Here is a 26,030-nt window from a genome sequence, read left to right as displayed (position 1 = left end):
TAATTTTTAATAAACGTGTTGGATGAACGGCCGGACTTACAAACGAGTAACAGCGCAAAGCAAAATGAACAACTTGTTTCTCCAGGCGTTCTACGGCGGTGTAAATAAATCTTCATTTTCAAGTTTTTTTTACAATAACTGGGATCCTTTCGTTAGAAGACGATTTTATTTTGTAAAATAATTTGAAACAAACAGCTCAACAGTAAGGTATACCATAGGGAAAGCAATTTTAAAAACACGAATTTTACAATTGAAGCACTCTACAGAGGACATCTAAATTCGCGAAAAAGTGAACAATTTGCAAATGCAAATGCAAAATTTCGCCTTCAGTTCATTCACATAGAATCCAACAGACAAATTAAACTGCTATTTTCTCACACTTTCTCCCAATCTATCATTTATCTCTACTGATATCATTTATGGCAAAATTTTAATATTTATGTATATATATTCCTTCTTAGAGAATCGAGATAATGAGAGGTCATTGTAACTTAACGCAAACCCCCTCTCTGACAAGAAATTAGGCACCTTACGCAACCACGACACTACGACAGGCAGCCGTAACGAGAACGGCAAACATTTAAGTTCATTGTCGGGGTTGTAGTGTTCCAATAAGCTTCGAAGTAAAACCGCGATGGGCATTAGCGTCATTAGCGGTAAAAAAAGGGAACGTTTTGTCGGCGCTTTCATTTTTCGCATCAGCTCAGAACTCACGAAACTATCGTAGTGTAAATTGCCTTTTTTGCGACGAGGGCCGGCGTCAAGAAATTTCGCAAACAAGCTTAGTCTTCATGACAAACAGCAATTATTCAGTGGCAACTTGAGACAGGAAGTTTTAGGGGAGAAGAACTTCCCCTTTTTTGAAGTGCAGAGAACAAGAGGCGGAGAGCTTCAACAACTTCACGCAAAACAAACAAAAAGGCATTTTCGACATGACTCGTGCTCGGAATTCAAAACTTCTGTTGTCAGAATGAACGAAATACAGTTTACTCAGAGTTAAGAGGAACTGCGCTCTTTTGGAAAGGTTTTCAGGTTAATGGAAAAAAGTGGAATTACGTTCTTTTGGAACTGATATTCTGCGTGTTCTGTTATTCCTGTATAGCCAGGATTGTCCCAATAGAATGCATTCTTTGAAACGCCGTATTTTCGACTGGATTAACTTAATTTGCAGAGCTTTGTAGAGTATAACAGGATTCAAGGCCAATGAAACTCCTTCAGTTTTATTTCCCGCACAAACACTGTGGATGCAAAACCATCTTCTAATTTGGCAAATTTAATCAAACATGTCATTATCTACTTCTTCTGAAGCATAAACTGTCCCAAGACAGGAAAAGAGTTGCGCTAATTTTTTTGTGTGTTTGTCAGTATCCTGGTAATTTCACCTATCCACTTCGTGCTATGTGGCACGTAAGGCCTCAACACAACTCCGCCAATCACTGCTCTGTCAGCCGCTGCGATTTGTACCTCACTCCAATTCTTCCATCCAGCCTTTTCCCCTTTCCCTCTCCGGTATAAATTTGCATCCGGTATATTTTCACCAAACGTTGCCAAAACGTTTACATGTATACTTACAGAGCAATTCACATTAGAATACATGTAGTCCAGCCAGTTTTATTACTAATGTTCCTGTTTCATCGAGAATGCTCGTTGAATCCGAATGTTTTAATTTGTACATTGTTGCTTAAAGTGGTGCGGCGCGCCCTAAGGGCGGAAGACGATGAAATTATAATCCAACACAGACAGACGAGAACTCAAACGTTCAATCATTTGTATGCTTCCTCGCTAAGATTTTTTTAATTGACACTTAAAATTCATTCACACTTCCAGGAAGCAGACATCTTCCTTTTCCATTTTTCTTTTCTATTTATTTATTTTCATTAACATATTCAATTTTACGCCTAAGAATGTATCTTCATTTCCAGAATTCTTTCTTTCTATTTTCATCTGACTCTAGCTACGGAAAAATTCCCTTGTCGAGAATTATAACTTGAAAATAATCAGGCCATTCTGCCATTCTGCCCGAGAAAAAATGCCTTAATTTAAATTTTTTCGTAATTAATCTGAAATTCTGATAATAACTGACTAGTATTAACTATTATTATAACAAAGTACTATTGAAAATTACCTCAGCAAGCAAAGTGTGTTATGGTGAAATATTGTAAATATTGTCATTATTTTACCGAATAGCCAGTATTTGTCTTCGCATCCACGACAGCACCGGAATAGTACAGCCATCTAAAATATAAGATGCTGATTTCCCCACTCTGCTGGCAGCTGGGTTTTTTTCTTTCTTTTCCAATTAAAAAATAAAATACAGCTTTTGAAAATCGAACTTCGTCAACGTTTCTACGAACAACCGAACAAAGCAATTGTAATTAAAGATCGTAAAACATAAATAATTGTTCGTCATTTGAGCCGGGGTGTGAGTGACCGCCAGCTGGCAGAATTTGTGTTTGATACTCTTTTCAAAGTAAAATTACGAAATTAAGCCAACGCAACGAATGGCCTTTCTAATCCTTTATGGCTTTTAAGAAACTGGGGTAATGTGAGGCATTTATGAATATTTTAACGTTTGAGCATTCTACAGTCTGCTTACCTTTCTACACACTACGTATTTGAAAATGAAATAAAAAAATGAAATAAACTACTGATATCAGTGCGTTCCGTGTGAGAAATACTCGACGAAAACAGTAGGATAAGCAGTAACCGGATTAAAAATGTTTTGTGCAGAACTGGGAATTTCAAACATGATTACCCAGCTAAGATTTGCGGCCAGAAGTCCCCAAACATTAGACTTTTGACTGTCAACAGAGGCTTCAAAATCAAAATCTACAATGAAGGACAAAAGGGCTGAAATATTACAAAGTATGGTAATAGCTGCGAATTTAGCGTGCATGACATGAAGCCATGTATCTGTTTACAATGCATTTTATTCCCCCACTCCCTCCTCCCATGCACTGTTGAAGTCCACAAGGCATTTTCTCACAGGGGCTCAATATTGTAAGGGGGGTGGAGTCGGGGAACGGATATTTCCGTTCTCGAGCACCGCGTTTCTGTCGCGTGCGTACGGAAACATCGTAAATGCAAATTTTAATATCTCAACCCTTTTGTCCTTGATTGTAACTTGAGCACAGCTAGGTGCATCTGTGGGGACGATAGAGTCAGTAACTAACCAGGGTGAAAAGCCAAACTGTCAAAAACCGGTATCCTCCTCTAGGAGCACTTGAAAGCGTTTGCAATTTTTTAAAGTCATAATATATATGCGCGCAAATTTCTAAATAACACAAGGAAAGTCCGAGTGGAAGAATGAATACATTTCTCCTTGGATTAAAAGACAGTGGGCCCCCCAATGTCTATATGGTATATGGACATAAAGAGAATTTATAACCGCCAATCATAGCCAGTGAATCTTGTTTGGAAATCCGGTTTTTATCCCTTCCACATAAGGCAGCTGTTTCTGACTGAGGATGAGTTTCTTCAAAATCTTTCAATTAGTTAAGTTTTTTATTTACCTGATAAATTTGACGACCCACCCATATCAACTCGGAAACATAAGGACTAAAAAACTAATGTTCGGTTTTATCAACTGAGTTGATAAGGTAATTTGGCCAAACGTTAAGAGATTCGAGTGCTGACGCTTTGAGCGTTAGCCCTTTGTCAGGGCGAATTGCCCTGATGAGGGGCGGGCTAAAGCTCGAAACGTCAGCACTCGAATCCCTTTACTGTGGCCAAATTACCTTATCAAATTGCTCTGAGGAAGGGTTAACGCTAGAAACGTCATTGAGCGCTTTAATCTCTTTACGATGTTACTAAATTGCTCTGACGAAGGGCTAACGCTCGAAACGTCACTGAGCGCTTTAATCTCTTAACAGAGGCCAAATTACCTTATCAACTCTGTTGATAATAACAAGCATTCGTTTCCACTCCCCACCGACGCTAGCCTGCGAACGCTGACGCATTTCCGGCTGTCGCTTCTCTTGGACAGCCGGAAATGCGTCAGCGTTCGAAGGCTACACCGACGCAGCACCAAAGTTTCTTTAGAGACTAACTCCCTTATCTAAACAATAATGGCCGATTACACCCCTAATACCCTTTCGAGTAGTGCCTTGCAGTTCCATCACAGCGTTCACGAAATACAAAGCAAACCAAATCAGAATAAACTTTTAACAATCAATCAAACTCCACTCTATTTTTGCAAAGTCATTTGTCGCTGGCCTGTTTAACACGGCCCATGGATGGTACTTTTAACATTCTCCTACTTTGAGTCGATGGAGATGAGATGACGCGAAAACTACTTTCATCATGTGATACAAGCTGGTGATCTTCTCTCCAAGGTTGTGCTATGTCATTTGTATTCAGATTTTTCTGCACAATAGTCCAAAATTCCTACAAAAAGAAAACATTTCAACCGGTTAATGGTGTTGCATTGGACAAAACCAAATTATTAACCGTAGTTTTTTTTTTTTTGAGAGAGGACTACCAGGTACGCAAACTAAACTCTCTTCAACTGAATGGGACGGCTCACAAGGGCACAGAGCGCAGAGGTCAATAACGTAACTATTAAATAAAATGACAACGGTCAACGAGTTAACAAAAGGAAACAGAAAGATAGAGCGATGTCAGCAAAAGGTCGTTTGAATTGTGGAACTCCTCCCTGTAATTCCCTCCTCCCTTCTGTAATTCACTCACCCACTTCAAAAACTAGCACTCGTACGTTATATTTGTCTAAACTACAGCCTTAGCCCCTCCCCTCCACCCCCCCCCCCCCCCCTGGCTGTACTTAGGGCTCTCAATTTCTCTCTAATTCGATCACGCTTTTAAATAGCAAGTGGAATGAAAGTTCTGTTCCATTCTCCTTCCACTTTCTTACTATCATGTAGTATGCCCTACTGTCATTTGTGTTTTAATAAAGTCTACGAGTCCTCAGCTTCTAAGTTCGTAACAAGAATGATCAGTGATGGGATTAAGAATAGTAGATCAGAAAATATTTTGACCCGGTTGTGTTGCAATAAAAGCATGGATGCGTGATTCCGGCTTTTAGGAGTCAGTTAAAGTGATCGTATTCTAATTGTCTTCCAGTTTGCCTTTAACCGCTTCGTTTGTTTTGTGATTGTTTGCGAGATATACATTTGTGGCGAATTCTGCTTAAAACGTACAGGTATCCCTTGAGATTATTAAGAAAGCATACTTTGAATTATTTGCTTGTAAGCATCAGCAGCTGGTGATTCTGGAACTTCTGACAGAAATGACTTTCCCTCGTCACAGCAGCGCCCTATCCGAGGATCCAAGGGAACTTTCCCTAGAAAGGGTACTTCCATATCAGCCGCCATTTTTTCTGCCCCTCCTGTGGTTGGTGGGAATATCTGTGACTCTTTCTGTAATGAGAAGAACAAGTTCGTTACAGGAATCAAGCAGTTTTTTAGATGGCAACCTAATCCTCTAGGCTGACTTACAAGCCCGTCATTTTTGTTAAAACGATTGTCTAAAACCCTTCGAGTACCTCGCAAAGCTCCGACGAAGTGATTTTCAAAGGATTTCTATTCGGGTACTCTTGACTCTCAAACTCCCCAAAAGATTTCGGAGCCGAAAATTATTTTACGTGCACAAAATTCATTGCCAAAAATTCAATTTTTCATAATTTTGAAAGCAAAAACATTTTAAGTTTTCCAAAATTAAAAAATACAGTGAGCTAGAATAGGGATAAGAAAATCACTTTCCGGACCCGAAAGCTCTTCGGGAGCTTTGAGAAACACACACCAAGACCAAGTTGTTCAAAGTGTGGAACAAAACCTATAAGTTGTCATGGTAGTTAATCTGGATTAGCGCCAATCGTGCCTCGAACAACCCGACCCTGGAGTAGAGTAAGAAGTGGTTTCCAGGTCTCATCGGGCAAAATCATCAATGCGCATATGCCATTCGTCAGTCCTGCTTTGGAAATACGAGACATCTGCATGCAGCCAACAATTCAGTACAACAACTTGTTTCTTTGGACAAAAAGGTAGGGGGTAGTTTTAATGATATCGATTATACAACTGTTATTTTGATATGAGATCTCGAAGCAAACACATGTAATCAGCGCCAAGCGCGGGAAAACGCGTGGGAGCTGGCCACGATTGGTTTTGGTTTCGTTTCCCCGCGCTTGGCGCTGATTACATGTGTTTGCTTCGAGATCTCATTGGTTCACTGCGCTATTTACCTCTGTTCTGATTGGCTAGGGCATATTACAATTAAGTGTTGGAAAAACATCAAGTAAATACATGTAATCGGCGCCAAGCGCGGGAAAACGCGTGCGAGCAAATCACGAGTGGTTTTGCTTTGCTTCTCATTGGTTGAGAAATCGCAAAATAGCAGATAGAACATTGGAGCAACGTTTCTTGAAGGAATTCAAGGCCACATGCAAAAACTCAGGTGAATCTGAGCTGAAAAAACAAAAAGCGATCTGACAAGTCAGTTGGGTCGGCTATGCTCTCAGCGCTTCAATTGTTTTATTAAAAACAACCAATAACAAAAGATATTGCAAGATCTTGCTGATTTCATTTCCAAGAACGACCAGAAAACCATTTGATGACCGCTATTTCTCAGACATGGTATATATGGGGAATCGTAGGTGTACCTCGTGGGGAGGAGGTAACTCGAGTCCCCTATAAACGACAGCATGGGAGGCTAGTTTTTAATAAAATTTGATTATATTCGACTGAGTATAAACAAGAATACCTTGCACTTGGGACAAACAAATCCGCTCATATTTTCTACTACACCGATCACTGGCATTTTTACTTTCTTGCAGAAGTTGATTTCCTTTCGCACATCAAGCAAGGACACTTCCTACGATGACAAAAAGGATAAAAGGAAAGATACACAAAATGAAAGACATTAATTATGTTGTACTATTTCAGAAAAAAATTACAACTATTGGCTTTGTAATTTTTATTCCACTATAGCTTTTATAGTTTTAGATTGTATACAGAGACTGCTTTCTTATCGAGTTTATGATTTTCCCTATTTTTATAGCTTTTAATTATTATTTCTGTTTAATTCACTTTTTAGAGGGCTGTTCTGAGACCCTACTTGTGACGTACGGGCCCTGTTTAAAGATGATGATGACGATTATCATTATTATTATTAAATATTATTCTTGCCTGTGGTGTCGTGATGATAATGGCGCCATCAACGTACGTGTTACTCAAATACTGGACAATTGACAGGTGCTCATCAGAAGTACCAGGAGGCGTGTCCACGACAAGATAATCCACTTCACCCCAGTCGACATCACGTAAGAACTGTTTGATTAAACCTACCATAAGAGATGGACAGTTTGAGGATAGAATAATGCAAACTGCTATTGGAGGCCTCAATCAAATCAATGATAAACTGGTTTTGGTTGAAATAATTTAGTCCAATAGAACATGGTTTTAACTTCCCATAAAAGCCCATTTGTTTTAAGTGGACACTCACATGTGGCCCAAAAGCTGTCATTAGTAGTGATATATACTGTATAAAAATCACATTCCCAAAAGTTTTATGCAGTACCAACAGTACAGGCTGCTATCAAGGGCTAAAGGCTACTTTCCAGGAATTACAGAACTTTGTCCTCAGTTCAGACTGTTTACTACGAACCATAGATCAGACATACATTTAACCAAAACAACTTGTGATCTAGACACATGTGCTTATCATAGCCAAAAATCATCAAAGTTCATTAGCTCAATATGATTGTAATACTTCTGTAAACTACCCTACGTAGCAGGCGTGATAGAGGAGGGGGAGGGGGGAAGGAGAGAAAACTGGGGAAAGGGACTCCAAGGACCCCTTTTTTCTGTCACTTTTTCTTGCTCACCCCTCCCCTCCCCGATTACGCCTGTTATGTAGGCTACCGTTAAATAGGGAGATAATAGTTGTTACCATTTTTCTTGGGCCCTCTCCAGATTACAGCATCACTGGGACTACTCAACAGGAAACCCACAGACATCACACCAAGGTTGTCTTCTACATACTGAACAAAAAACAAGAAAAACTAGTTACACTGTAGTAATCATTTTATAATAATTGAAAGGCATAACTGACCTAAATGCATTTCAGATCGTGTTTTGTTGTTTTAGCTCAGATTCACCTGAGTTTTTGCATGTGGCCTTGAATTCCTTCAGGAAATGTTGCTCTAATGTTCTATCTGCTGTTTTGCACTTTGTGTGCAATAAAAACATATGATTATGTTATCACAAAACGAAGTGCAAAGCAGCAGATGAAACATTGGAGAAGCATTTCCTGAAGGAATTCAAGGCCACACGCAAAAAAACTGGCAAATCTGAGCTAAAACAGCAAAAAGCGATCAGAAATGCGTCATAGGTCTCAGTTATGCTCTGAGCTCTTCAATTATTACTCCAGGATATCACTGAATGTCAGCAATATATGTTGTAGGTTAAAATGAATCCCAGGTTAAAATGATTTCAACCTAGGTTGATTTGTATTTTCCTTTGTTTAGGTTGGGTAATTTACATCTGAAACAAAGGAAAATACAAAATCAACTTAGGTTGAAATCATTTTAACCTGGGATTCATTTTAACCTACAACATATACAAATAAAATCTGTCTGACCACCTGAAATCCATACCACAAAGTTAACCATGCAAACGTTCAGAATGAAAGCAGTGTGGGTAAAAGTCCCTTCAGGAGTGAAAAAAATTATTGCAGTGTGAGTAAGAAAATCATGAACATTTTGAGTTATTTCTGGAATATTTATTGTTTTTCAACTAATCAAATGTGAGATCAAAGAACAAGAAAAAAACAGACCACAAAAATTATTACTGCTACCTGACAGCATAGTTAATTCATCTCATATCTGATTGGTCAAATCATTTCCCAACACTCCAGTCTCCAGTCTCCTGTAGCTCAGTGGAAGAGCATCTGAACTAATAATAATTACAGTCAACTCTCGCCTAGCGGACACCTCACTATTATGGACACCCCGATAATACGGACAGCAACCAAATCCCTGGCAAAAATAAATTACAGACGTTTGACTGAAATAAACTCCCGCTATTAAGGACACTAACTCGTGGTCCCAAGGGTGTCTGCAATAAAGGGAGTTGACTGTATTGGAAGGTCACGGGAGAACACTCATGTTGTGAAAAACACAGATTTGCTTTTTGTGAGTATGCCTAATTTGTAACTGACTGACAAGACAAATACATCTTTCTCAAGGTATTAACTCATTCTTACCACAGGTGACCACCCTGAGCCACTTTGGTGGACCTGTACAAAAACAAAACAATGATGATGCAATATAACTGTTTGAGCTCTGGTCATGTGACTTTGACATTTATGCTAGTACAAAGGGCAGCTTCCCATTTTTTCATCAAAGTAATAACAGAGTGGGAACAAACAAATGAGCTGTGACTATATTGTTTAAGACTTTGAAGTCACTCATTTTTCAAGCATTGCAATTCCTGTGATACTTAGCTTGCTGTTTGCTTGTTTGGCATTTACTAACTTCACTTTCATTTTGATAACAAAACTTCCATTAGCTGGGAGATTTAACATTTACCTGTTCTCCTTCTAGTCCCATTACTTTGGGAATAGATGGACCACAAATGTCTACATCCAACACGGCTATCTGAAATAACAAGAAAACAGTGCTGAATGCTTGTTGCTACTCAGATCTAGTTGGCCTAAGACGACTAGATCTTAAACAAGATAGTCTAAATGTAACAATCATGTTAATTAAGAATTATTCTTAAAGCTCCAATAGTGATGAACATCAAATTTCTCCGTACATTACTGCTTAATCAAACACACAGGTGATGAGAATAAAAGAAAAAATCATCAAACATGAAATTCATATTTATTTAATAGTCTGCATGTTAATCAACTTGATTTACCTGTTTATTATTGTCAGCTGCCAGACCATGTGCTAGATGAGCAGTAAATGTACTTTTACCAACCCCTCCCTTACCAGACAATACCAGGATCTTGTGTTTGACTGAAGACATTCTTTCCTTTACTTCTGCTACAGCTAAAAATAATAATAAATCGTTTCTGTTGTACGTTCTAACTTATACTTTACTGCTGCACTGGGGGGTGGGGGAAGGGACTTCTGTATAAAAAAGATGGGGCTGACTTTCTTTGCCTTGCCAAGAAATTAAGGTTCCAAGGTGGTTTTGTGAAAAAAATGGAATCTGCAAGGCCCAAATTTTTCATAAATAAAAAAAATTGCCCAAAAAACTCCGGAATTTTTAGTTAATGACAAACAACCTTCTGGCTCAGTCCTGATCGCAACTCTAGTTACACAGACCCCCCCCCCCCCCCCCCGGCCGCGGAAAATGTTCTACCTGACTCTGCGTGACAATGCATTTATTTAAATTTTACATTGATCAGTTTTCCCAGAAAGACAAAAAGAAGACATTTAAGTAGCTCTTACTATTAAATTAACATAAAAAGTTACTCAAGAAAATAAATCACCTGGGTCTGGTCCCATTGGCTTACTGGAGGAGCAAATGCTTTGGTTTGGACATCCTTGACAAGCAGAGCTCTTCCCAGCCTGTTCGCTACCCGTCCCTGGACAGTCTGTCAGTTGATCAAAATTAAAGAATGAATTCATACGATAAATTCTTGCAGATCGATCGTCCTTAAAACCCAAACGTGAAAACCACAAGTTAAAAGTTACGCTTTCTTACGCTCTGGAGCATTTTCTGGTACGTCCGCCATCTTTGATTTTTCAGCGAGCCCGCGATCAACAAAGTCACTGCTGCGCATGCGCTTGGACTAGAGCGAAAATGGCGGAAGAAGGCTCTGGTAAATATATTTTCTTTTTCGGGAAATTTTGTTTATGAGTGACAAAAATCTAACATTTGCGAAAACCTTTGTCGACGCATTAAATAGTTTATGTCTCGATTTTAGTGGTAGATGCCGAAGACAAACTGGAGGCGGAACCAAAGGGTGATCAACCGGATGCTTCTCGGGACCCTTGTCGGGAACAATGTTGTCCAAAAAATGCTGATGTCGACAACGGTAACGTGGATATGAATGAGAAATCAAAAGAGGATTTTAGCGTGGAGGAGAAAGAAAAGGACACCACAGAAGAGGAGCAAGGTTGCTCTAGTAGAGAGACAGCAAGTTTTAGGGTGGTTTGGAACAAGAAAAACTACGAGGTTACTTTTCCTGTCGACGAAACAGCTGATAGCCTAAAGCAACATATCGAAAATCTTACAGGTTTGTTTTTGTTAAAATTATTAGTGATATTGGTCTCTCGTAGTTAGCATGGACCGTTGCATTTATAAATCCCTGGGAAAGATTTCTGTATAACCCCATAGTTTGTTCACTTTGTTGTACGTTGATATCCAAGAGTCAGCCATTCCCTGTACGGAAATGTCACCCATCCCCTCCCATTACCAGCAAGAGAAGATCAAAGTATTGACAACACCCCTCCTCGCCATTTAAAATATCTTGCATTACTAGAAATTTAAACCAGAAGTTTTGGCATAGTGGATTGAATCATCGTCATCATCATCATCCCATCTGCACACAAGTGGTGCACAGGGCTTCAGTGAGTCTTAATGGATTCAAAAACTAGATAATATTATATAGATCTTTATTTAGACATTGGGAAAAAAATTTATCAGGTCAACTCATTAATGCACCTACCAATGTTAAGCTGCTGGGGTGGGGGGGGGGGGGAGGAGGGAGATAGCCTAGCATGGGAGGGCGATTTGACAGCGATCACCCGGCTATTGATGGTTTGCATGTGACATCATGGCAGTCATTTTGGTGGACAGGAACAATAAGATTTTTCTCCTCGGAGAGTTTACTGCCATTTTTATGCAAACTATGTGAGCAAATTTTCTTTTGTTTTGTCCACCAACACGGTGGCAATACAAACCATCTATAATGGGGACTTTTGACCATTTCAGTGGACTTTCTAACAAATTTCAAAGATGTTCAGTGACTCCTTTGTCCATCCACAAATGTGCTATAGTGGTTACATTTTGGACAAAAAATCTCAGCTAAGTTCAAATACCCCACCTTAGCCCAATCTCCCCCCACCCACTGCATAAATGGAAAAGCAATAGTTAAACTAAAAGTAGCCCATGACCACTCTCCATGGAATAGGCTTGAGTAATTTATTTTTGTACATAATAATAAATAAGAGGTCAGACAGACTAGGCCATTTTCAAGATTAGTTTGAGCAAAATATGCCTAGTGGCGCGAGAATGAGGAAAAGTAACAAAGAGAGGGAACTGGGTGGTAGCAAAACAAAAAATGGTGGAGACAACCAAAAACATAGCGGTATGGGTACTGGCTACAGAGCATGAAGGAGAACGGCAAAAAAGAGACCATGGCTCAATTCTTTAATGTTTGAGTATTTTTAGCTATATGTATTTACATCACTAATGTACCTGAGTACTCCCCCCCCCCCCCTGTGAGCATGATTTCAATCTAATTAAAATTAAAGTATATGTCATTTTATGACATAGCGCGTGTGCATCCTAATCTTATTCCTATTGGTGTCATCATGGTACATTTCTCAACATACGCATGGCCGTGCGTCCATCTGATGACGTGTGCAAGTCAGATGGGGGAAGCATGCACGCGCTGTGTTATTAAAAAACTTTTACAGAGAGACAACACCATAAAAAATGTATATTTATAAGATCTTAAAGCTTAATGAAACGTTCAGATTAAACCAATATGAGAAACCATTTTCGCCTTTTTTTTTTGTACAGAGAATTTTGTAATTAATCGGGAACAAAACCTGTTTTCCTTGAATCATTTACTTTATTTTCACTATGTTATAAAAGAATTGGTTCATGCTTTTAGCTGTGCGTATATCGAGTTATGGATGCACTTGGAAAGTTTGGAGAGCACTCAAGAAGCTAGAGTTGCTCTCGGCTACACCTCGAGCAACTCTTACGCTTCTCTCGTGCTCTCCAAACTTCCCGCGTGCATCCATAACTCGATATATGCACGCTAAGCATGAACCAATTCTTAAATTGCTATTCAGTGGTTCTTATTTCAAGTGGCTTGAAAACAACCTTGCATGATAGCTGGCATTTTTATTCTTGTGGTGTATTTTCCTTACCTATAGGTTTGCCAGTATCAATGCAAAAGCTGATGTACAAAGGTAATCAGTGGTTTGAAACAACTTGTATTAATTAACTTGATGGCTTTTGCCTCACTCCACTCTAGAAATTCTCCTTCCCCCACTGCACACAGGAAATTAATGCCTAACTGCAGATTGGAATCGGTTTCACTAGAGGTTCCACTTTGTATATATGTCTGAACACTCCCAAAATATCTGGCAATGTCACAGATACAGGGAAAATCTCCCTGTCACCTGTACAGGTCACCAAATCTCCCAGATAAAACCAACCTTTGATCTTTTTTCTACAAAAGACAAAGATTTTAACCCAAATTTTTCCCAAATCCACAAACTTTTGGTTTTTAATTTCCTGCACCCATTTTCTTCCATCTTTTGCCCAATCTGTTCCAGGGAAATGGGAACAAATGGGAATGGCAATATTTTTTTTAAGGGAGGGGATGGATTGATTTGGGCAATTTGGGATGGAGGCCAGGAGTGGACTGGTGCAAAAGAAAAATCTCCAGGTTTCAGATCAACTCCAAATGAATTTATCTCTGACTTTCTACAGCACAAAAAGCAGAAACACAGAAAGTACTGCTCAAATTGCTTTTATTTGAATGGTCACACTTTAGGAGGCTCCATTCACAGACTCAAAAATTAGCCATCTTGTCCAGTGTACATCAAAATAAACAGTCATGAAAGTACCACTCAATAGCTTCCATTTGAATGATTTCAGTTGTCAAAGCAAGAATTTCAGCAATGGACACAACAGTGAAAACCACTGTATTTCAGCTGAGTGTTTACTTGGGAATAAATAATATGATTTCATTCTAGCTTTATTCTTTTTGGAGGTGTTTTTAACATAGGATCAACCTTTTAAACTCCCTTTCATAATGCTTTTACTGTAATTTTTTACCATTTGTCTTTGAATAAACATGTGTATTAAAAAAGAACTGATCAGAACTTGTTTCCCTTTATCCTACAGGACTTGTTAAAGATGGCAGCAAAACGTTAAGAGAATTAAATGTAACAAATGGAGTGAAAATGATGGTTGTAGGCTCAACCATGAATGATGTCATGAAAGTCACTCCTCCACCCCCAGGGGTTTTAAAAGAAGAGAAAACAACTGCAGGTAGGAAGGGTGGGGCAAGGTGGAAGAGGTGATATTTGCCAAATGCCCAATATACTAAAAATAGGTCTTAAATGGAGGTGCACTGGTGTAGTGGTTAGCATGTTAGCTGGCTTTCAATCAGACCAGCAGAAGATTTTGAGTTGTGTAAAGCAGTTGACAATTCTAACTCAATTTTGCATTTTAATTTACTTTTTTCATTTTTTCTTTTTTCTTTCAGCTTCTTCAAAAGAGCCTCTTTGTAAACAAAAGGTGCAAATGTAACAAAGCTGTAATGAAAAGTATTATTTTGCACTATCTTAAGCAACCATTTGCATTGTTGTTTTTTTTCTGTTAGATGAGTATTTCCAGAATGAGTTGAACTGCTTTTCTCATTTTCAGATGCATAAAAAAGTTTTAGACAAAGGAAAACCAGATGATGTTATGCCAGGAATCAAGAATAGAAAAGTACCACCATTTATTTCTTTATCTTGAATGCCACTGATTACTTGTGAGAGTCAGTCATCACCTCAACAAAACTTGAGACCAGTGTTGGAAGTAATTTTTCTTACTTAAGTTAACAGCCGGTTGTCCTGACATGTGTCCTTCCAATTCTTTAGGCCCCATCCACACTAGAAACAAAGCAAAATATTTTCATCCACACAGCGTTTTTGTATCATCTTCACCTGTCGACACTACATTTGAAACAGTGAAAGCAATTGGGACCTCGTCCTCGGGTTGTGCGTGTGTAGATACTCAGCTTTGGACTAGAACCACTGCTGTGATGCTATTTATGTCACTGTTGTCGGAAGTCTTCCTTTTCCCCTGGGTACACTAAAACTGAAGCATTTTTGAAAAGACGTGTTTATGGTAGGAAGGGGTTAAGATCCACCTTAAATTTTTGAAAGTTTGATTTTATTGTGCCTAACATCTGTTTCCAGACTGTGTGGTAACAAAGCTGGTCACTGTACTTCATGATAATTTCAGACTCCTCCACACTTAAACCTGGGAATTTTCTTTTATTCTAAAAATATCCATTTATTGTCAAAAATCTGACTGTTTTCTACATCTGCTGCAGAGGTTTCTAGGAGTAACCATATCCATGCATATTATTTTATTTTTATAGGAAAAGTTACCAAATATTCCAGTGGCCGGGATGTATAACAAATATGGTGGAAAAGTCAGATTAACATTTAAACTTGAGTTGGATCAACTTTGGATTGGGACTAAAGGTAAGCTCATAGCTATTGTAATGTGGCCTTGGATTCTTGGAAAGTCACACAGAATTTCAACTTTCAAGATCCATGCCTTTGAATTGTAGAATTTTGAATTTTTGTCACTGAAAGTTGTGGAGAAAGCTGATATTTTCCTTATATGATAAATTGCAGAAAGAACGGAAAAGATACCAATGGGCTCTATAAAAAATGTCATCTCAGAAGCAATTGAAGGCCATGAAGAGTATCACATGATGGTAAACAATGCAGTTGTTAATAATATTGTGAAAAATCCAAAAGCAACATTTTAGTGATAACTACTACTATCAGCAAGTAGAGTTGCTGAGCAGGATATCACAGGTTTGAATTCTGCGAGGGGGAAGGATGGGGACTGAACATCTTAACTTCCACTCCGAGTTCCCTTTACTTCCTTGGATGTACTCCCAGCTATTACCTCTCTTTTGGAGGTAGGAGGGAAGGGGGCTGGACATCCCATTTCCACTCCCCCTTTCCCTCCCCTCCCTTAGCAGCTCCTTCTTCTGTGGGTTCTTTTCTGTTGCACAATGTAATGCAGGCTTCCAAAATTGTTTCTCATTTTTCTCACTTCTTACCCTCCCACAAATTCCATTTTTCCCAGCATTCCATCCTCTTTCCTCTCTGTTCCTCCCCGCTTCTCTCTGGTTCTGATCTTCTTCCCAGGGTTCCTGTCTTCTCATATGGATCCTGTCCCTTTTCTCATGGTTCCCACCCCCTTCTCTCCTGTTCCTGTCCCTTTTTCTCCCAATTCCCACCCCGTTTCTCTCCTGATTCCCCACCCCCTTTTCTCCTGTTCCTGCCCCCCGTTTCTCTCCTGGTTCCCCACCCCCCTTTTTTGCTAGTTTCTGCCCCCCTTTTCTCCCAATTCCCACCCGGTTTCTCTCCTGGTTCCCCACCCCCCTTTTTTGCTAGTTTCTGCCCCCCTTTTCTCCCAATTCCCACCCCGTTTCTCTCCTGGTTCCCCACCCCCCTTTTTTGCTAGTTTCTGCCCCCCTTTTCTCCCAATTCCCACCCGGTTTCTCTCCTGGTTCCCCACCCCCCTTTTTTGCTAGTTTCTGCCCCCCCTTTCTCCCAATTCCCACCCCGTTTCTCTCCTGGTTCCCCACCCCCCTTTTTTTTGCTAGTTTCTGCCCCCCTTTTCTCCCAATTCCCACCCTGTTTCTCTCCCAATTCCCACCCCGTTTCTCTCCTGGTTCCCCACCCACTTCTCTCCTGTTCCTGCTCCCCTTTTCTTCCAATTCCCACCCTGTTTCTCTCCTGGTTCCCCACCCCCTTCTCTCCTGTTCTTGTCCCTCCTTCCCCATTCTCTTCTTGTTCCCACCCACTTCTGTTGTGCTAGATGTAGACAAAAGTGACCATTAGAAAGCTACTGAGCAGTGCTTGCCTGTCGTATTGTTGGTTTTGTTCTGTAAAGTTATCTAAGTTTTGGTTTACAGGACAAAATCCTAATTTTTGAACATTAAAATGAAAGCTATTGAGCATTGTTTTTCTGTAGCATTGTTTATTATACTTGTACAAGGTGCTTCTCTTCTGATTTGAACCTATGGATGAAATCCAAAAGCGCAGCCATTCAAACGGAAGCTACTGAGCAATATCGTTTTTTGTTTTTATTTGTTACCCAATATCTTGTAAAACTAGCTTTGGATTTGCTTTATGTTTCAACGTGGGAATTCTTCTGTGTGAACCAATTTAAAAAACAAATATTTATCAAAAAAAGTGAATTTCTTGTTTGTTTTAGGCCATTCAGCTGGGGCCCACAGAAGCATCTCGGTACTGGATATACTGGGTACCAGCACAGTATGTGGATGCCATTAAGGACACTATTCTTGGCAAATGGCAACCCTTCTAGACTTTTTCCAGTTATTACACTTGTGAAAGCAGATTTAAAACGTTGCTATTCCAGATGGAAGGCCTTGCTGTAAGTGCACTTTCGACAAGAGACAAACCATGTTGGCGAAAAAAGTATGGCAACATGGCTGCTCAAAGATGGAACTTATTTTTTGAAGTACAGACATGTGAAATATTGCTGTGCCAAGAGAGATGCGATGTGAGCTGAAAGCTGTTTAGTAGATTTTTAAAAGTTTAGTTTCCTTTAAGATCAAATTATCAATCAAGTATGGTTCTAGTCCTGTGGAGGTCCAGAACAATCGCTTCACCAGTTTTGACAGTTTAAAGCATTTTTAAAGCAAATGCTTTAAACTGTCAAAACTGGTGAAATTTATCTTATTTGATGAGATGAGAATCATTCTTGTGATTGTGCGATGGAGCCATAGACTACACTGATTCTTATTCTTGGTAATGAACTAAATCTAGCTTGCAATGTGCAGTTCCAGAAAATAACCATACTCGGCCCCCCACGGGAGGGGCCCCCCCCCCTCCTCTCAGGAAATTCCAGTTTAGCTTCCTACTTTGCTTCTCAAATTTTGGCTTTTAAGACCCCCCTCCCCCTAGGAATTTCTGATAACGTTCCTTGGGGTGGGTATGGATTTTTTCCCTGGAACTGCACAATGGAGGCTCTTGCGGGGGAATAGATGTGAAAAGATTCTTCCTCATGTGCAAGCTAGTTGTAGTTCAATACCGAGCGACACAAACACGGTCTGTTGTGTTGTAGGATTTATTAAGACTAATTAAAACAAAGCTAATCAAGGTAACTGCAGTTATAACCCATCGATTCATTTTCGCGCGTTCTCGTTCTCGCGTGGATAAAATCTGACGGCGGTTATCATTATTCAACACATTGTAACACTGCCCAAATATGGTCATGGTGCACTGAATATTCGTCGTTCGTTTTCGTTATCCTACCATATACGTGATTTCGTGTGTCGGGGAGACAAATGGCACAATAAAGATCGTCTCTAGATTTTCTGAAATATAATTGTGCTTTGTAATCAATGTGTTGAATAGTAATTATAACAATTACTATCCTGCTCAATCTTGCGGAATATCCCCTGATTTTAGCCGACTCGGCCGTATCAGGCGATATTCACGCGATTTCTCAGGATAATTGTTAAATAGCAGTCGTCCGGTTTGATATCCGTCGCTTGATTTTTTAGACAAGAAAAAGAACGAAGGAAAAAAGTTCACATTTTAGGTTTTAGCTGTTCTAATGTGGTGACAGTATCATAAAATCGAGTAAACTAGTCACCTTGGTTTTGTTTGCTGATAATTATGCTTTGACCATCACTGACTGTTCTGTATTCTCAGAAAATAGTAAAGTAAAGCGCGCGTATTTCAGAAATTAATCGAAGGGTTATAAAGAAATAAACCTCTTTCGACCTTGCTGGTATATCGGATGATAATGCCATTGACTGAAAGATTGCCCTCAAAATTTCACAGTTACCCTCAAAGCTTTGCTTCATTTTTTTCGGGCAGTCATTCAGCCTTGGGCATGAGATTCCGATATACCAGCCACCTGAAGGGGATTATTAACTAAATAGTGCAATTTGATCATTGACAACTGGAAAGGCAAAGTACGTCATGAATGGTATCAAACGTTATCAAGCGTAGAAAAGCGCGCGAAAACTGCGATGCCACTTGTTTTATTGTCATTCCTGATTAATTAAAACAGCCTGTTTACTGATTGGTTAGAGCTGTGCGCAAAGCAGGTTTCCATAATTTTCCTGTAAAACGTGGAGGTCTGCTTTTTGTATGCTCTAGTTAAACCTATCTAGTATTTATTTCTGGAGTAAATACGATAAATCTCGACACCCCACCCCTGTCTTTGTCTGTTGAAGCCCCCACCCATTGAAGTCTGTGTGTTTTTAAGGCTAAACACTTGTGAAAGAATTTAAGTCAGAAACGGTGGCTAAAAAAATAAAAGAATTGTTTAAATTTCGTATTAAACCGCAAGTTACTGTGGTGACCTTTTTGTGGTAGATTTTGTAAATCTTGAATTGTTCCTTGTTTGTATGGCACCCATTTGAACACTTGTTGAAACTCAAAGAAATGTTCAACGGCGTACTATGTACTGTCCGTAGTCCGCTGCGTTCGTGAGTCACAACGAACAAGGAAAAGGAGAGTAGGACTGAGGAGAGTCCTATGGGCACGTGATGCTCGCGTGAAAGAGCGGTTGCTTTTTGGTGCGCTAATCTGCTAATGTTGAGTTCAATATAAATGGAAGCCAACGCACATACTTACATAGCTTGATGTGAACACAACGTAAAGTGAAAAAACGAAAGCTCAGATTTAGCCGGGACGGAAATAAGAATGCTTAAACACAAGGGTTTTGCTAATTTCAAGTCTCCTATACTAACTATGCTGTGGTGTCAGTGGTTTTTTCTCGAACGGAATTGCAAAATGTAGAAAAACTAGGACAAGGAGATAGTGCTGAGATAGCCTCATAGGAGATAGTGCCCGTCCTTCCTGGATGAAAGTGTCAAAGAAAACGAAGCCACGGCTAAGATTCTGTTGGGCCGGTCTAATTCACGAGGGCGTCAAATACCCGGGGTAGTCTAATCTGACCCAAACCGTCCTGGCAGGGCAATGCGGTGAAATCTCCCACTATTGCCTGGGAATTGAGGGACACCACTCCCTTCACATTTCCTTTTAAGACCGTTTGCGAAAGTCTCTTTTCGTCAGCGATAAATTTGTTATTGTGTGGACGATCGAAAAAAAAAAACAGCAGCCTGTAAAGCCAGTCTTCTGAGTCTTCAGTATGGACTCAGCTCCGAACTGCCACTACAGGGCATATGCACACATCCCTCCCCTCCCCACGGCTATGATAACTGCCACGTCCCTAAGTAGTCAGCGGTCATCCAAATATCAAGATGGCGGATACGGTAGGCACATTTTACTTTGGTGTTTTTTATGTTTTGTTTTACGTTTTATTGGGATTATGTGTGTGCTCGCTTCTTATTTTTATTTAAAATGTCAATAATTTGTTTCTTGCATATTTTCAGGATCATTTGGATGCCACGGAGGACGTAGCGTTAAATTTTGGAGACGAAGATGAGATCTTAAATAGAAGAAAGAAATTTAGGTTTGCGATTCAATAATCATTGAGCTTTTAACAAGTCTCATTTTGTTGTTTTAAATAATTGTTTACTTCAAAGTTGTTATTCTAAAGGAAGAGTTTGGATAATATTGAAACATAATACTTATTTATGGCTCCTTAAGTTAAAAAATTCGCAGCTAGCAATTGTAAGAAGTTGAGTACTGTAAGTTAGCTGTTATATGCAATTCGTTTTGTTTTGCCAATAATATTTACTTGGCTTATTAACTATGAGAAATGTCACACAAAGATGCCATGGCCCTTTAGTGTTATATTAAAAGAATAAATATGTGTGGCACTACTGCGAAAGACCTTTGAATAATCTGTTTGATTTGCAAGTTAGTTTTAAGCTTACAACTTTTAAAATTAATTTGATTTTTCAGGAATCCTGTGGTAACAGTGTTTCATCTGCTCTTCCGAGTAGCGGCGATTATTGCATATCTCCTGTGTGGTTGGCTCAGCGATAGCTTCATAACTAACTTTGTTGTCATAGTGCTGTTGTTGTCATTTGATTTTTGGACCGTCAAGAATGTAACTGGTCGGTTATTAGTGGGGCTTAGGTGGTGGAATTATGTTGATGAAGATGGCAACAGTCACTGGGTGTTTGAGTCCAAAAAGGTATGGTTCAATGTACCCGACATAGTCAATCGAATGAAACCGAACCAAAAACCAATCGAACCCAATAGAACCCAATCGTTGGATTGGAGTTCGATTGGTTCGGCAATCGAACATAATCGAACTGGAACGTTTTTGTGAGTTCGATTAAGTTCAATTACCGAACCCAATCGAACTCAATCAAGCGATTGGGTTCGGTAGAAAAACAAAATGGTATACGAAATTGATAAGCATTAACTCTTAGTAGAATTGGAAGGAATCCACTCTTTAACTGAGTTTTAACTAGAGGAACAAGTGTGAGAGATATTAACACATTTCAATGAACTAAAATCTTTATTGTTTAGCTGATTCGAAATTGATTCATTCACAATATAAATATAACATGAACAGCTCAGTACAACATGTAAACTGTCTTTATATCGCTTGGGATAACACCAAACAGGGATATTTTAAAAGATTTATACCGTCGTCGCTAAAGCTTTGCTTAGATAAATAGAAGCCAATAAATATGTTTATTTGACCACAACGCTTTGTTTCAGACCAGATGAAACTGATTCGTGTTTCTGATTGTTGAGTAGCCTGTTCCAGGTTCCTAGAGAGACATGCGAAGGAGAGGGCGAGGGGACGAAAAAGTCCCCCCTCATTTTCGTCTCCTCGCCCTCTCCTTCACGTGTCTCCCTAGGGCCTGGAACAGGCTAATTGTTGAGGTGTTCGATTGAGTTCGATTATTTTTGATTGGCAAAATTTTTTTTGTGAGCTCCATTAAGTTCGATTACTGAACCCAATCGAACCCAATCGAGCGATTGGGTTCGATTACTGAACGTTCGCTTGACTACGTCGGGAATGTAACATGCCCAGAAATTTTGCTATGGTGTGCTGACATTATTTACGTAGGTGTTGTTACAGTTGTGAGAGCTTTGACACACCACGTCATTCTGCATTGTATTGTTTCTTTTCACCTCATTTGCATGCCTTTATGAACAAAGAATATTTGTCTTGAATTTTATTGGGAAGTTGGATCTATTATTTTGTCTTGAATTTTATTGGAAGTTGGATACATTTCAGGAAAATGTACTCCAGGGCTCGAAATAATTTCCGGAGAGTCTCCGGACATGATGACCGGCCAAATTCATTTTAGCTCGGTCACATATAGTTTCTGTCCGGTCAAATTATAACATAAATAACTCTTAACACAGGGACCCATGAAGCAAAACTGGCGTTATATATTTCCAAAAAAGTCGTTGCTTAGAGCTTATAGAACTTTAAAGCACTCATAGTCAACAATAAAAATAAATTACAGTGGCGAAATGAAAATAAGCTTGTGTATTAAAATAAACTAACTAATAAATTAACTAGGGTAATAAAAGTGAAAAATTTTTAATTTTGTGACTGGAAGTTCGTGAACCCTGATGTCTGTTTCAAAGCGCGAATTGTAAACAACGGTTCTAGTGGCATTTCACCCAGGATTTCAGATCAAACTTCGGCAATACACAGCGATTCATTACATACTGACAACAATTGAAGCAACTGAACAGCGTGAAAATGTTAATTTATTTCATCTTCAATATGATTGAATGCAACCGGTCAACATGACCGGCAAGACAAAAGGTTGACCGGTCATCTCCCCAATCATTCCGGACTTTGTCCGTTGACCGGCCGTTATTTCGAGCCTTGTACACATCTTATTAGATAAGGCAGTGATAATAAATGCTGCTAATTCGGAATGTTGTTACTCCCAGGCTCTGGTTGTTCAAAGAGCGGGTATCTCTATCCATTGGATAAATCGTTATCCACATATAAATGTACTCAAACGAGTACCTTTTATCTGCTGGATAGTGACTTATAGTGAGTTATCCACTCTTTGAACAACTGGGGAAAAAAAATTTTACAGTTTGTAGGTACACAACTATTTTTCAATTTTTTTAAGTGCAGCATACACATATATTTGCTTGATTATATTCTCCAACGACATTGAACAATATTTCAACATAATTTTTGCTGAGTCTGAATGGAAATTTACCTTTAAATCATATATCAGGGGATAATTAAGAAATCCTAACCACAACAAAAACTTAAATTCATTTTGTTTTTCATTATGTTTGTAACAGAGTGACAAGAATGTGACGACAGCTGAATCACGTGTTTTCTGGCTGGGTCTGGTTATCTGTCCTCTTGTTTGGACATTTTTTCTAGTGGCTGCTCTATTTTCTCTAAAGTTCAAATGGCTGGTGAGTAAAAGTTTCTTCTCTGTAACTATCTATTATTTTGAAAATTATTGAAAATTATTGAAAATTGTTTTAAAGTTCACAGATTTTTTAGTAATATGTGAGTTACAGTTGCAAGTCTGTACCCTCAACATATCAAGTTACTTCCTCACTTTTCCTTTTAATCCTTCCTTAGCTGGTTGTAGCGGTTGGTCTTTCCTTAAATGTTGCTAATCTGATCGGCTACGTCCGTTGCAAGAAGGATGCAGGAAAGAAGATCACAACTTTTGCAGGAAACTTCTTAGGAAGACAGCTCCTCAATCAGGTATAGTCAAACCTGTATTAAGCAGCACCGTATTAAGCGGTCACCCTCTATTAAGCGGTCAGTTGTCAAAGTCCCGAAAATTACTTCCCTTAATTACTGTAATCCTGACCTGTATTAAATGGTCACCTCTATTAAGCGGTCGCGGTCGCCCAAAACTAAGTCCCAATGAGCTGATTTATATTGTCTTGACCTGTTTTAAACGGTCACTTTGTAAAAGGAAACCACTTAAATATGGTAACAAATAGCGTGCCAGAGTTTCTAATGAGCTGCACAATCGTGGCGTTAATGTTTTACCAGTCCGTTTCAATACCATGCTCTCCTTTGTCATACCATTTTATCACCGAACTTTCTTAACCAAGTAAGTGATGTATTCTGTACAACCTGTATTAAGCGGTCAACCTGTATTAGGTGGTCACTTAGCCATTCCCCCAGGGTGACCGCTTAATGCAGGTTCGACTGTATATTGTTTAAAATAGGGAGGCGGCGTGGCCTAGTTTAGGGAGGTGGTATGGGCTAGTGGTTAGGGCACCAGACTTATAATCTGGAGGCCGCAGGTTCAAGTCCCGCTCTGACCACTTGGATTTGTTTCACGGTAGCCCAGTTTTCAAATCCAAGACCACCCTTTGAAAATTATTATTAGTTTGCCTCCCACCAGTTGGGATTTCTAATAAATGTTATGTTCAGTTTGTATATTTATTTTACTGATTTAGAGTGCTAAAAACTTCATACTAAATGACCTTTGATTCTGGCTTTTTGCTTGTCAAGTCAAGTTTATTCAAAAATGTTTAACATAAAATTCAAAGACAACACTAACCCGCTGCTGTTATTCTGAGACCATAGACTTCTATAGATGACTACCAGCTGTTTTATGCAATTAGCTTAGTGTTGCACACTGTCTTTAGCTCTTTTCATTGTCAAAGGCAATAAGGTTTGAAATGCAAAATTCTGCCTAACACCCCCTGCCCAAAAAGAAAAGTTTAAAAAAAACCCTGAACTTTTATTGTACTTATATTTTCCTTTGTAATCAGTTAATAAATTATTCAAAATTGTCTTAAAAAGAATAATTCTTTAATTATTATTAAATACAGTAAAATTTTCTCAGTTTACTCTTTCATACTTGTTTGTTATAATCTATAGCAGCTGTCTTTTATTCTTACTTGTCTCAATTCTTTGTGGCGTGGTTATATTTCACTCAGCAGGTCACTCCTACTTCTTGTCCTCAACTTCCTGGTCGATTCTATGTTCAAACACCTTCCAATTCTCTTCCTCGAGTACTGTAAGTCTCTGACTATCTGTGCAGTTTGTTTTCTAGAATTCTCTTCATGAAGCTGGTAACATATCATACCTTTCTTGAAACTATTATCAGTCTTTTTCTGTCCCAAGGTTATTGATTAAAACACATGTAATAAATTGTTTCTTGGCACACTTCATGTCAATGAATGTGGTTTGGTTTGTGTTGAATGATTTCACGTAGGTCATCACTTAAACTCTGAGTCGGCATGTTATCAAAGGCATGTAGTGAACTGTTTGAATCATCCTTTCCAAATACTGCTACCTTGTTAAAAAAGTGTTTGTTCTGTTCTGTACTCTTGTTCTCATTTTTTCTTATTATCAAATAACCAATCTCTTATTAATCATAAAATTGGCATTTTATTGACTTAATCCTTTCTATCACAAATTATTTACTTTATTATTAATGTTTGCACTTTTTACTTGCAGACCATGGGCACAACAGGCACCCAGTAGCAATCGAGAACTACCCAACTTATAACCTGCGGAGAACATTCCATAAAAAAGTAACGTCGCATACAGTTAACATGACAGTTGCGCCATCAGTATCTCTGAATCACTGCTGTAAATTATCATTGTACGTGTTTGGCTTTGGAAAGGCATAGCTTGACTCCAGTCTAGGTTAAAGCAAACAGATGTACTAAATTACACTTTGTTTAGTCAAATTTCTGAACAAGAAGTTGTATGTACTGTGTATATAAAGTCAGGCTCAGTGATAGATGTATTTTTTCAGTCAGTGACACAGGCAAACTCAGAAAAAGGAAATCCGAGTTCTCCCAACAGGAGTCGAACCTAAGACCTTCCTATTTCTACAGTTCAGCACAACTGAGCTACAGGAGACTCTTGGGAGCTAAGGCCATTAAACTCGGTTCACGTGACAAACATCCTGCATACTACTAGGGTTTCAATGTTGACAAAGTAGATTGTGGCCTATTCCAGGCTCTCAGTGTACCACAAGTGGGAGAGAGAAACAAAAACGAGGGCCCAGGCTGGGGAGAGAGAAAGGGAGAGAGCTTCTCTTTCTCTCTCCCCAGTTCACCCTTGTTTTTGTTCTTTTTGCCCGCTCCTTCACGTCTCCCGTGGTACACCGAGAGCCCCGAACAGGCTTAGTAGATTGGATTCAGCCAGTCACAGCATATGCACATGACCTTTTGACCCTATTGAACACTACCCCTT

At 39.1% G+C, this 26,030-nt stretch overlaps 3 protein-coding genes across 4 annotated transcripts; 2 read left to right on the top strand and 1 right to left on the bottom strand.

Annotated features, from left to right (window-relative positions):
* Positions 1-1,882: 1,882 nt before the first annotated feature.
* On the bottom strand, positions 1,883-10,749 carry LOC146464986 (cytosolic Fe-S cluster assembly factor NUBP1 homolog). Its single transcript, XM_085129104.1, has 10 exons — positions 10,671-10,749; positions 10,456-10,560; positions 9,876-10,009; positions 9,542-9,610; positions 9,217-9,249; positions 7,903-7,993; positions 7,140-7,294; positions 6,715-6,825; positions 5,189-5,375; positions 1,883-4,386 (listed from the first exon to the last, which is right to left on the bottom strand). Exons 1-10 carry the CDS (start codon positions 10,747-10,749, stop codon positions 4,346-4,348), a joined length of 1,005 nt encoding a protein of 334 aa, XP_084985230.1. The 3' UTR covers positions 1,883-4,345.
* On the top strand, positions 10,717-19,279 carry LOC146464985 (ubiquitin domain-containing protein UBFD1-like). Its single transcript, XM_085129105.1, has 9 exons — positions 10,717-10,788; positions 10,894-11,205; positions 13,079-13,114; positions 14,058-14,204; positions 14,422-14,453; positions 14,583-14,648; positions 15,307-15,412; positions 15,569-15,651; positions 17,169-19,279. Exons 1-9 carry the CDS (start codon positions 10,770-10,772, stop codon positions 17,277-17,279), a joined length of 912 nt encoding a protein of 303 aa, XP_084985231.1. The 5' UTR covers positions 10,717-10,769; the 3' UTR covers positions 17,280-19,279.
* Positions 19,280-20,152: 873 nt separating this feature from the next.
* Positions 20,153-25,435, top strand: LOC146464984 (Golgi apparatus membrane protein TVP23 homolog B-like). 2 transcript variants are annotated; one of them, XM_085129066.1, is made up of 7 exons: positions 20,153-20,208; positions 20,329-20,408; positions 20,804-21,038; positions 23,144-23,263; positions 23,436-23,564; positions 24,761-24,840; positions 25,284-25,428. In XM_085129066.1, the coding sequence occupies exons 1-7, from the start codon at positions 20,197-20,199 to the stop codon at positions 25,333-25,335; spliced, it is 708 nt and encodes a 235-aa protein (XP_084985192.1). In that variant the 5' UTR covers positions 20,153-20,196; the 3' UTR covers positions 25,336-25,428. The 2 variants fall into 2 exon arrangements, with proteins under 2 accessions (XP_084985192.1, XP_084985191.1); XM_085129065.1 differs by lacking the exon at positions 24,761-24,840 and having other exon boundaries at positions 25,284-25,435.
* Positions 25,436-26,030: the final 595 nt, after the last annotated feature.

This window comes from Pavona decussata, unplaced genomic scaffold (assembly GCF_977016875.1).
Source record: "Pavona decussata unplaced genomic scaffold, jaPavDecu1.1 SCAFFOLD_158, whole genome shotgun sequence".
Taxonomy (NCBI): Eukaryota; Metazoa; Cnidaria; class Anthozoa; order Scleractinia; family Agariciidae; genus Pavona; species Pavona decussata.
Note: the sequence above shows the minus strand (reverse complement) of the source record. Positions and strands in the feature narration are given on the sequence as shown.